The sequence below is a fragment of the Balaenoptera physalus genome (assembly GCF_965194825.1).
Source record: "Balaenoptera physalus genome assembly, chromosome: 19".
NCBI classification, from domain to species: domain Eukaryota; kingdom Metazoa; phylum Chordata; class Mammalia; order Artiodactyla; family Balaenopteridae; genus Balaenoptera; species Balaenoptera physalus.
The window spans coordinates 16,216,251-16,228,994 of NC_138900.1; the positions used below are offsets into that span (position 1 = coordinate 16,216,251).

The 12,744-nt window shown below is 40.5% G+C and overlaps 1 protein-coding gene across 6 annotated transcripts in view; it reads left to right on the plus strand.

The window, feature by feature from the left end:
• ZNF565 (zinc finger protein 565) overlaps positions 1-12,744 on the plus strand; it is a 35,042-nt gene that overhangs the window by 12,463 nt on the left and 9,835 nt on the right. For all 6 annotated transcript variants that reach the window (XM_082439443.1, XM_082439444.1, XM_082439445.1 and 3 more), the window contains 3 exons: positions 7,057-7,130; positions 11,690-11,816; positions 12,475-12,570. In XM_082439443.1, coding sequence (XP_082295569.1) covers positions 7,122-7,130; positions 11,690-11,816; positions 12,475-12,570 — 232 coding nt within the window. In that variant the 5' untranslated portion in view covers positions 7,057-7,121. The remainder of the gene's footprint in view (positions 1-7,056; positions 7,131-11,689; positions 11,817-12,474; positions 12,571-12,744) is intronic.

The following is a 12,744-nucleotide window of genomic DNA, read 5'->3' on the forward strand; positions in this document are numbered from 1 at the left end:
TGAGACCCCATGCTTCCAATGCAGGGGCAGGGGGCGCAGGTTCCATCCCTGGTCGGGGAACTAAGATCCTAGATGCAGCGTGGTGTGGCCAAAAAAAAAAAAAAAGGAAAAGAAAAAATACAGAAAAACAGATTCCCCCATAATTATACACCTAGAGACAAATGTAAAAATTTAATTGAAAATCCTTTCAATCCATTTTCTGTGCATACACATACGCATGTATATACGCATGCGTATATTTTTCCTATAAATATAAGATTACATATACTGTTTTATTACCTACCTTATTCACCCAAAGTTGTTTAACATCTTAACATCAGCAAAGATATGTTTTTATGGCAACAGTGTTTCCATTGTATGGATACACTATATTTTGTAGGATATTTAAATCCTCTCCAAGTTGTTTCCATTGTCAACAGTGTCTCCATCATACACCCCACACTCATCTTTTGGATAGAGTCTCAGATATAGAATTACTTCATCAGAGGACATACGTGGTTTAATTTCTGCTAACATTGCCTTCTTGCAAGTTTATACCAGCTATAATCTACTGTGTGTGTCCATTTCCTTATATCATGCTATTGTGAAGTGTCATCAGTCTTTTAAAAATTTGCCAAATTGATAACTGTAAAATGTTATTTCCTTATTGCTTTAATGTACATTCCCTTCATTACTAGTGAAGTTTTAAAACTCTTGATAGGTTGAGGAGCCACTTTATTATCTAGTGAGTTGCCCATGCATATCCTTTGCTCACTTGTCTAAAATTACTGCTTTTTTCTGAAAATTTAATTTAATTTTAAAAAATTAATTAATTTATTTATTTATTTTTGACTGAGTTGGGTCTTTGTTGCTGCGTGCGGGCTTTCTCTACTTGCAGCAAGCAGGGGCTACTCTTCATTGCAGTGCGCGGGCTTCTCATTGCGGTGGCTTCTCGTTGTGGAGCACAGGCTCTAGGCGTGCGGGCTTCAGTAGTTGTGGCGCACGGGCTTAGTTGCTCCGCGGCATGTGGGATCTTCCCAGACCAGGGCTCGAACCCGTGTCCCCTGCATTGGCAGGCAGATTCTTAACCACTGCGGCACCAGGGAAGCCCTGAAAATTTAATTTTAAAAGCACTATCCAATAAGAATTTTTGTTGTTTATCTGACTTATGAGTTAAAGGCTTTTTTTTTTTTTCCATTTTATCATTTGCCTTTTCATTTTGATTTTAGTATTTGGGGCTAGAGATTTTAAAATCTCAAATATAAGTTTTTTCTGTGTATTTTTCTGCCTTGTATGTTATGTGTTCACAAAATATAAATACTTTATATTTGTCTGAAGTACGTTTACAGTTATTTTATTTTTATATTAAATATTTTATCAAGTTGGAACTTCTTTTTGGCTTATGGTACAACCAGAAAAAATAGGCTGAGAAATTACTACTTTGATAAACTCTTAAGGTTTTCATTGTGATATTGTACATTCACTGGAGAGTTTGAGTGCCTCCCATGTAGTATTTTATGTCCTGAGGAATTCATAATGAACAAAACCAACAAGATCCCTGCTTTTAAGTTTAGTGGGAAGAGTCAAATAATTGACAAGCAAATATATAATATAATGTATAGTAGCACTGAGAGCTAGAAGGAAAAATAAAGCAGGGAAGGCTAAAGTGAATGACAGAGGGTAATATTTTAATAGTTTGGTCATAGAGGTGAAGTTTAAGCAGAAACCTTCATGGAGGGAGCAAGTGAGCTCTATGACTATCTTGAGGAGGAGCATTCCAGAAGGAATATACAAAGCCTCCAAAGGGAACATGGCTGGTATTATGTGGTGCGTTCTAAATAGTCCATGGACATTTAAGAATAATATCTTATTGGTAAGTGAAAATTTCAGGATTGCTACCAGGATGCATCCAGATATGGCCCTTTGTGAATTTTTATAAGCTCTCAGGGATTCTTTCTAATTTAAAGATTCAAGTATTTTATTTCCTCCAGAAAACACTCTTATTACTAACTTTTATTCACTTTTTTCCTCCCGGTGTTCTGTTTTATTCTCCACTTTTACATATATTTTAGGTCTTCTGGATCTCTCTTCCGTACCTCTGACCTTTGTTTTCAGAATTCATTTCTTCTGTCTTTTTTTCCTCTGAATTCTGAGATGTTCTCCTAGGCTTTTCCCTCCTGATTTCTAATGTATCTGGTGCCTTCTTGTCTAATAATTCTTAAAAGAAACTATTACTTGTCAGAATTGTCTCCTGTTACAAAGCCCTTACAAAAGGTTTCAGTTTCCTTTTCCCATTAACCCCTAACTCTCTTACTTGGGCCTTTTCTAACTCTCTTAATTGGGGAATTTATTGTTCATTCCCCTCATTAATGGCAGTAACCACAGGGAGGCAGTTTATGCTGACAGAAACTTTCATGGGCAATAAAATAGAACACTTGGGTTCTTATCCTACTCAGTGTGGCCTTGGGTCAATATCATAACCTCTCAGGCATTCTAGCTTCTCTTATGTATAATGTGAGAAATAAAATCAACTTTATTTAACTAACAGGGTAGTTATAAAAGTAAAACTAAATGAAAGTGTATATGAATGGCACTGCATCACCTCACCCTAGAATCCTGGGGATCATTCCTGTACTTATGTACTCTACCTTCCCTAGTTATGAACTAACTATCTGTGATCTTCTGTAATTCAGCCCCCAATACTTGGGTGCTGGTTCCTATCCCCTCTCTCCTGCTCAAGATCATTGCTCCTGTGCAATTGTCTCCTGTGTCCCTGCGTTATTCATTTTTCTCTACTGGGTTATTCCCATCACTATAAACCATGCTGTAATCTCTCCCACATTCAAAACAAACAACCGTTCCTGGATTCCATATCCATTTCTAGCTCTATTTCTCTGTTCTTTTCAACAAAACTCCTTGAAAGGGATGGGTCTTCTGTCTCCACTACCTTTCCTTCCACCTTCTCATATAAATTTATTTACTTATTTATTTTTGGCTGTGCTGGGTCTTCGTTGCTGCGTGCAGGCTTTCCCTAGTTGCAGCGAGTGGGGGCTACTCTTTGTTGCAGTGCTCGGGCTTCTCACCGCGGTGGCTTCTCTTTGTTGCGGGGCACAGGCTGTAGGCGGGCGGGCTTCAGTAGTTGTGGTACGCCGGCTCAGTAGTTGTGGCTCACGGTCTCTAGAGTGTAGGCTCAGTAGTTGTGGCGCACGGGCTAAGTTGCTCCGCGGCATGTGGGATCTTCCCAGACCAGGGCTCCGAACCCATGTCCTCTGCATTGGCAGGCGGATTCTTAACTACTACGCCACCAGGGAAGTCCCACCTTCCATTTTCTCTTGAACTCACTCCAGCCAAGCTTTTGTGTCCTCCACTCTAGAGAATCCACTTTTGTTGAGACTTCTAATGATCTCTCTAATGCCAGATCCAATGGACAGTTCTCGTTCCTCATACCACTTGACCTATTGGTAGCATTTGACAGTTGTTCTCACCTTCCTTCTTGGTATACTTTCTTCACTGGGCTTTCAGTGAAGCCCAATTCTCTTTTTTTCCTTCTATTCCACTGATGTCTCCTTTTCAGACTCCTTTCCTTCTTTTTTCCTTTTCATCTCCCTGTTCTCTAACTGTTGGAGCCCCTCAGGCTCAGGTTTTGGACCGTTTTTCTTCCTTACCTTTAATCACTCTATAGGCAATCTTACCTAGTATCAGAGCTTTAAATATCAACTGAACATCAGTAACTTCCAATTTTATATTCCTACATTTGGACTTTCTCTGAACTCCCGGATCGAATGTCTAATGGACATCTGGCATTTCCACTTAGACATGTAATAAGCATCTCAAGTATTAAGGTAAAACAGAATTCATAATTGGTCCATCCAAACCCACTCCTCTCACAGTCCGTTGTGTTAAAAAATGGCAACTTCATACCTCTAGTTGCTCAAGCCAAAAACCCTAGCATCTTGGCCTCTTTTTTTTTTCTTTTATACCTAAAATCAGTAAATCCTGTCAGCTCTTCCTACAGAGAATATCTAGAATCTGATCAGTTCTCGTCACCTCCCCCATGACCATACCACCCTAAGGCAAGCCCCTCAACCCCTTGCCAGGATTACTGCAATAACCTTCTCACTGGTCTCCCTGCTTCCCCCCCTTGTCCTCTTAGTCCATTTAACATGAGTGATCCTTTTAAATGTAAATCAGATTATGCCATTCCTTGGTTTGAAGTGTTTCAGTGGCTTCCTGTCTTACTCAAGAGTAAAAACCAACGTTCTTACAATGGCCCACAAGCCCCGTGTGATCCAGCTTCCATCTACCTCTCTGGCCCTCATTTTCTCACTCACCCCATTCCAGCCACTCTTGTCTCCTTCCTCTTTGTTGTTAAAGCCTGCTCTTGCCAGAGGCCTTTGCATTTGTTGGTCCCTCTGCTAGGACTGTGCTTCCCCTAGATATCTGTGTCGACGTGTCACATTCCCAATGAAAAGCCTTCTCAAACCACCCTTCATTCCCCCATCTCCTTAATCTTTTTATTTTCCTCTATAGAACTTTGACCCCTTTACATATAAATAGGAATATCAGTGTCAGTATATCAATATTTGTTATTGTCTCCTTCCATTAGAACGTGAGACCCGCTGGGACGGGCTGGATTTGCTGTCTTCCTTACACATAGAACCATGCCAACTGAAGTGGAAACTCAGCAAATATGAAAGAATTCCTGACTCCTTTTTCTCTCTCTGCATCCATATCCAATCAGATGCCAGAACCAGTTGATTTTACTTCTCTGACACCTTGAATTCATCCCCTTCCTCCTCATTTCCACCATCACCATCTTGGGTCAGGCCTTTGTTTGCTTGGGAAAGTACAGGCACCTTTCAGCTGATCTCCCTGACTCCAATTTTACTCCTCTCCACTAAAATAATCTGGCCATATTGGCCCTTTCACTTCCTTTTTTAAAATTCTTCAGTAGCCTTCCATTCATTAATGGGTGAAAACCGAAATTGTATATATTCAGTCAGTATTCATTGGTCACCTTTATACTTCAGTCACTGTGGCCCGTACTATTTACAGTGATGATGAGACCTGGCCCTCATAGTTAATGTCATAAGCATGATCTTCCTCTAGATTCTAGAATTAATTAAATTTAAATTCAGATTAACTAAAATTAAATTAAAAATTCAGTTCCTCGGTCATACTAGCCACATTTCAAATGCTTAGTAGCCACATGCGGCTAATGGCTACATTGTTGACAGTACAAGATGTGAAGAGTTCCATCATCACAAAGGTTCTATAAGACAGCAGTGGTCTAAACCTTGCCCCAAACTGTACAAGTCATTAGCAGTTATTCTCTGCAATCCAAACACACCGTCTACTTCTGGTCCACTGTTTTTGCCACCGTTCTTCACTTTGCTCAGAATGCTCTTCTGTCCCTTTTCTGTCTATTAAAATCCTCTGATTTTAGGCCCCAAATCATATTCTGTAACTTACAGGAAATTTTCCTTGACACCAGACCCCAGTGATTTAACTAGTCTTCCTTCTGACCGCACCCCTCCCCACCATGGGAACTCAGCAAGGCAGTCTGGCTGCTTACTTCAGCACTATTGGAATTATTTCCTGCTGTTGCCAATGGAAATCAAAGAAAATGGATGTGACATCTCTGCAGGTGGATGGCAGTAAGAGAGGCTTATTTAACTTGCTTCTCAGTGCAACTTGATAGGAGAATACAACATCTTAAAGTTGCATATGTGTAGCACTAATATTTCTTTTTAAATAGTTGGGGGAAAATGACCTAGAAAACCAAATTGCAGTTTGGTAGCCAAAATTAACTCTTGGTTTATTTGTCCTTTGTGTGTGAAAAGTCCTACTATTCCGTGCGTCCGACTTCCTCACGGATCTGTTGATCAGTTTTGGTTCTTCTTAGTACTATTGAGATCTAAGTTGATACCAACGGCCTTAGCGGCGGCAGACTCTGAAATAACTCCTTACACCTTTCTGGCCTGCATTTCTCTAGACTTCACCCTCCAGGGAGGAGTTTTCTTTTCTTACTTTTTGACTGTCTTGCACACCATATGCACTAAGGATTCTGGAAACTTCTAGCATGACTGCAAAGTGGCCAAGAGAATAAAGTCCTTGATGATAAATCACAGTATATAAAAAAAAAAAAAAAAAGCGTGGGTGCTCCTTGCACCTGTAATTAGAACCAGCCTTACTACCCTCCTTAAAAACCCCTGAGTTCTCATTATCTTGAAGTAGGCCGTTCTCCAGCAGCCTCAGCAGCTCTCAGCCAGAGAGGAAGTGATGTTCTTCAGGAAAGCAGTAGAGAGGGCTTATGTGGAAAATAAGGATTGCTGGGCCAAGAAGCTTCTAGAAATTGAGTTCCCACTCAGGTCAATACTCTGGATGTGGAGGTATGCCTGTAAGATGCCTGTATTACTGTCGTTTTTTTGCTCCTGTCTGATAAGTCCAGCTGGGGCTGGAGGCTTTGATGAAGCCTCTCGTATGGATGGTGTGGCCCTTTTTGAACTTAGAAGGAGAATGTAGAGCCGGGGAGGTACCCAAGAGGTTTTGCCTGTTGAACCCAGAGAAGCTGGAAAACTTTGTTTAAGGTTGTCTTTTTCACAAGGTTTGGCCTGCACAGGTATGCTCTGCTCCTAGCCTGTCCTCATCTTTAAGGGGTAAAGTCTGAACGAGTCTGAGTTGTGATCCTCCTTGCTGCAGCTGCAAAGGAAGGTCTGCTTGGTACAGCTAGCTGGGAGTTGTCTAGGCCTCATCTAGGGTGTAGATTAGCATCAACAAGATAGGGACTGTCCCAGCCAGAATCCCTCCTAATGTGCTTGGATTCTATGTCAGTGCCGAAGCACATCTGCCTTGAATCCATCTTTCAGTTTCCTTATGGTTTAGGAAGGGGCTGGGTTTTGTTAACTCAGTAGTTCTTGGCATTAGTGTTGTGTGGTGGGACAAGGGGAGAGCAAAGGAAGCAGAGCAGGGACCCTGGAAGTACAGTTGTTTTAAGCTCATCTATTTAGGCGTGCTGAGGCAAGCTCGGTTTATGAGATTTGCCCCTCCTCCCCCTACTCTGTTTTCTTTTTTCAGGACTCTGCACTTGTTCAAGAGAAGAATCTAAAGAAATCCAAGCAGGACAGGTAGTTCTAAAAGCCATGACCCAGGTAAGTTGAAGTTTCCTCTATCCTTGAAATAATGCCAACATTTGTGTTCTTTATCCTGAGACTTCCCTGTCTGGCTGAGCCCCATTCAGTAACCTGCTCCCAGTTCCTCCATTGCAGGGAATGAGCAATGGTGCCTCACCTCCCTTTGTGGCCCTCTCTTCTCCAACAGTGTTCACATACGTGCACAATGTTCTTACCAGAGCACCAATGGAGCAGAAATATATTCTCTTGAGAGAAATTTGAGAGCTGCCCTTATCAGAACCATGGTTGAATAGAGCCAAAGATAAGATAACTTTGATCTTTTCCATTAACCCAAGTAGTTTCCTTTTTTCTTCTATTTTAAAATATCACCCCCTCTTTAAAAATCATAAAACATTTCACAGTATTGAAAAGTACATACAAAAACATGTCTATAACATATATATGGTATAAAGAATAATAAAATGAGTTGACATAGTTGTTTAATGTACCATCTAAGCAACCCTTATCCCTTCCCACACCCCTTCACATATCGTATTACCACCTCACCAACGTTAATGACTACTTTTAATTTTGTGTTCGTTAGTACTTTTTTTTTTTTTTTTTTAATTTTATTTATTTATTTATTTATTTATTCATGGCTGTGTTGGGTCTTCGTTTTTCTGCGCGAGGGCTTTCTCTAGTTACGGCGAGCGGGGGCCACCCCTCATCGCGGTGCGCGGGCCTCTCACTGCCGCGGCCTCGCTTCTTGCGGCGCACAGGCTCCAGACGCGCAGGCTCAGCAATTGTGGCCCACGGGCCCAGTTGCTCCGCGGCATGTGGGATCCTCCCAGACCAGGGCTCGAACCCGTGTCCCCTGCATTGGCAGGCAGACTCTCAACCACTGCGCCACCAGGGAAGCCCTCGTTAGTACTTTGATTCTTATAATTTACCATATATGAATGCCTGCTGAACAGTATACTGTTGAGTTTTTAATTTTTAAATTTGATGTACAGTTGTCATATTCTCTATATTTTTTACCATATTTTTTCGCTCAACACAATGTGATTTCAAGTTATTCATGTTAAATTGTGTAGCACTAGGTCAGCAGTTCTTAAAGTGTGGTCCAGGAAGACTTTGATACCCTTTCAGGAGGTCTAGGGGTCAAAATTACTTTTATAATAATAATACTAACACATTATTTGCATTTTTCACTCACAACTCTAATGAGTGTACAGTGGAGTTTCCCAGAAGCTGTATGAAATGTGTTATCCCAACAGATTGGGGAGTTCCCTGGTGACCTAGTGGTTAGGATTCCTGGCTTTCACTGCTGTGGCCTGGGTTCAGTTCCTGGGTGGAGAACTGAGATTCCGCAAGCCTCATGGTGCAGCCAAAAAGTAAAATTAAATTAAATTAAGTTGGCCAACAGATTGAATACAGAAGATGTGAAAATCTAACTCTTTCATTCAGCCAGTCATTAAAGAGATTTGCAAAAATGTAAAACAGTGCTACTAAATTTTTTTATTTTGACAAAGTTATTTTTCATAAAATGTGTGTTATTTATGTTAACATGTAACAGGTTTATTATTAGTTATTCGAATAAATTAATAATTTTTAAAATTTATCTTTTAATTTCTAATCTATTGATAGATTTAACCAGCGTTAATGAAAGTCTTCAATAACGTTAACAGCTTTATTTATTGTGCATATATATAATTCACATACAATGAAATACACCCATATAAGTATATAGTTCAGTGCTTTTTTAGTATATTTGCAGAGTTGTGCAACCATCAGCACAAACCATTTTAAAACATTTACATCACTGCCAAAAAAAATCCTGTTTGCATTAGCCGTCACTCCCAAATTCCCCTCCTCATCCCCTGGCAACCACTAATTTACTTTCTGTCTCTATGGAATTGCCTTTTCTGGACTTTTAATATAAATGAAATCATTGAATATTTGATCTTTTGTGTGTGACTTTTTTCACTTAGCATAAGTGAAGCTTTTTTTTTCAAGCTTCCATGATGTAGCATGTGTCAGTACTTTGTTCATTTTTATACCAAACAATATTCCATGGATATGTATAGACCACATTTGGTTCAGCAGTTCATCAGTCTGTGGACATTTGAGTTGCTTCTACTTTTTGGCTATCATGAATAATGCTGCTATAAGCATTGGTATATACCAGTGTTTTTAGGTAGACATAGGTTTTCATTTCTCTATACTTAGGAGTGGAATTTCTGAGTAACATGTTAACCCTATGTTTAACATTTTGAGGAACTGTCAAAACTGTTTTCCAAAGTGGCTACCCCATTTTACATTCCTACCAGCAATGTAAGAGAGTTCCAGTTTCTCCACATCTTCACCAATATGTGTTTTTTGGGAGTTTTGTTTTTTGTTTTGTTTTCATAATAGCCATCCCAGTGGATGTGAAATGGCATCTTATTGTGGTTTTGATTTGCATTTCCCTAATGATTAGTGATGTTGAACATCTTTTCATGTGCTTATTGGCCATTTGTATTTTTTTTATATACATATATATATACATCTACATATATACATTATATATGTATATATACACATATATATACATCTCCACTCTTTTTTAGATTCATCCAGGGCTTGCTTTTTTTTTTTTTTTTTTTTTTTATTTTTTTTGGCTGTGTTGGGTCTTCATTTCTGTGCGAGGGCTTTCTCCAGTTGCGGCAAGCGGGGGCCACTCTTCATCGTGGTGCGCGGGCCTCTCACCGTCGCGGCCTCTTTTGTTACGGAGCACAGGCTCCAGACATGCAGGCTCAGTAGTTGTGGCTCACAGGCCCAGTTGCTCTGCGGCATGTGGGATCTTCCCAGACCAGGGCTCGAACCCGTGTCCCCTGCATTAGCAGGCAGATTCTCAACCACTGCACCACCAGGGAAGCCCCCCATTTGTATATTTTCTTTGGAGAAATCTCTTCAAGTTCTTTGGCTGGTTTATAATTAGGTTGTCTTTTTTATTATTGAGTTGTGAGAGTTCTTTATATATTCTGGATTCAAGTCCCTTATCAGATAAACAATTTGCAAATATTTTCTTCCAGTTTTGTGGGTTGGAATTTCACTTTCTTGATGAAATTATTTGCAGAACAAAAGCTTTAAATTTTGATAAAGTTTATTTTATCTTCTTGTTCTTTTTGTTTCTTTTTTGTGTCTGGTGCCATATCTAAGAAACCCCTGCCTGACCAAGGCTGTGAAGATATACTCCTATGTTTTCTTCTAAGAGTTTTGTGGTTTTAGCTTTTACATTTAGATCTACAATCTATTTTGAGTTAACTTTTTTTTTTTAATATTTATTTATTTATTTATTTATTTATTTGGCTGTGTTGGATCTTCGTTTCTGTGCGAGGGCTTTCTCCAGTTGCGGCAAGTGGGGGCCACCTTCATCGCGGTGCGCGGGCCTCTCACCATCGCGGCCTCTCCTATTGCAGAGCACAGGCTCCAGACGCGCAGGCTCAGTAGTTGTGGCTCACGGGCCCAGTTGCTCCGTGGCATATGGGATCTTCCCAGACCAGGGCTCGAACTCGTGTCCCCTGCATTGGCAGTCAGATTCTCAACCACTGCACCACCAGGGAAGCCCTTGAGTTAATTTTTGTATATAGTGTGATGTGGGGTCCAACTTCATTCTTTGCATATGGATATCCACTTATTCCAGCATTATTTGTTAAAAAGACTAATCTTTTCCCGTGAAATTATCTTGGTTGGTTTAATTTAATATGTGGTAGTCCTTAGGGAGCTGGTAGAAGATGCCTTTCTTCAGAGAGGTTTTGGACCTAGGAGTATTCTCAAATTTGGCACACTTTAATTTTTCTCCTGGGGTTTCCCCCAGCTGCATGAATTTCAACCTCACTAAAAATGAGACAACCAGTCATTACGTGCCTCCTAAGGGGATGCTATAGGAAGTACACAGTACGACCTCTGACATATTTATATCCCCTAAAAAATATGGAAGTAGAGCAACATGTTAAACTATACCATGAAGATAAGATAAGCCAAATCCAGAATATGGGAAATGCTACTGATTCAAATGTTTGTTTAATGAATAAACAGCAATAAAAATTTTTAAAGGGTCTGTGGGGGCTATAAGAGATTTGAGAGACTTTAGGAAATCTATAAACTAATTGCAAGGAGTGGATTTTGTTTGAATCCTGATTTGAACAAACCTACTGTCAAAAATCACTTTCGAGAAAATTGGGGCAATCTGAAACTTGATCTGGTTATTAGGAAATTATTGTTAATTTTATTAAGTGTGATAGTGATATTCTGGTTATTATGCCTTTTTTAAAAAGTCTAATCTGTTAGATACTAAAGTATTTGTGGGTGAAATACTATAATGTTTGGTATGTGGGATTTGCCTCAGAATATACCAGGGGTAAAAAACAGAAAGGAGGACCTAAAACAAGATTTGCAAGGTCTTGTTAAGTTACTGAAGCAGAGTGATGGATTCATGGGGGCTCATTATACTATTCTCTGTACTTTACTTTTGTGTATTTTGAAAATTTTTGTAATCAATTTAAAAAAATAAAAGTCATTTCATTTACTATTAGTGCATGGGTTTATTGTTTCAGGGATTGGTGACATTTAGGGATGTGGCCATAGAGTTCTCTCAGGAAGAATGGAAGTGCCTGGAACCTGCCCAAAGGGACTTGTACAAGGATGTAACTTTGGAGAACTTCGGTAACTTGGTCTCACTAGGTAAGGACATTGTATAATACAGGACCAGCCAGGAAACAAGGCTCCCAGGGACTACAACAGTGGGAGGCTGTTACCACCTCTGGCTGGAGGGGGTAAAGAGAGGAAACACTGCCACCGGAAGATAGTGAGAGCTAGAGCCATGGAGAAGGGCCGGCTGGTAGCCACTGTCGCTACCTCCAGAACTCCTGGGTCAAAGGAGGGAGCGAGAGGGATAAGAAATATCCTGAACTGTCTTCCTGCCCACTGATGCTCTCCATCTACCAAACCCAATGAGAAATGATAGGATCAGGGTAATACAGTCCTTACAGGTAAGCTGTCTGGGGCACAGCTGGGCACAGAGCAGGGCCAAGAGTAGCAAGGAATGGATTGGGGAGAGGGAGAGGGCAAATGGAGAATAAAATTTCTGGTTTCTTCGTGGTGAATTTCTGGGAAGACTCAACAAGTTTCTGGCTAAGTTTCTGTTCTCTGTCTTCAGGGGAATTGTTCTGTGCTTTGTTGAAGTGGAAATGGGTAGTGCCATTGGCACCTCCACCTTCCCATCCTTTGGACAACCTTCACACCTTCCTTTATGTAATTGCCTCTCTTCCTTAGCAACCAAGGGACTGGGTTTGAATTTGGAAACAGCACGATCATGCCCCATTTCTTTTCCTATGAGCAGGACTTTCCTGTTCTAAGCCCGATGTCATCTCCTTACTGGAGCAAGGGAAAGAACCCTGGATGGTTGTAAATGATATGACAGGACCATGGTGCCCAGGTGAGTGAGGGCTGATCCAATGGGGGGAGGTCACTGGGAATAATAGTCCAGCAGGTGAGTCAACTCCTAACAGTAACTTGAGTTACTGTCAGGAAACTCCCTCAAAGCCCTACCGAAAACTGAGGAATAAAAGCCTGAGACGTGAAGCCATGAAGAACAAAGACCTTGCCAGCG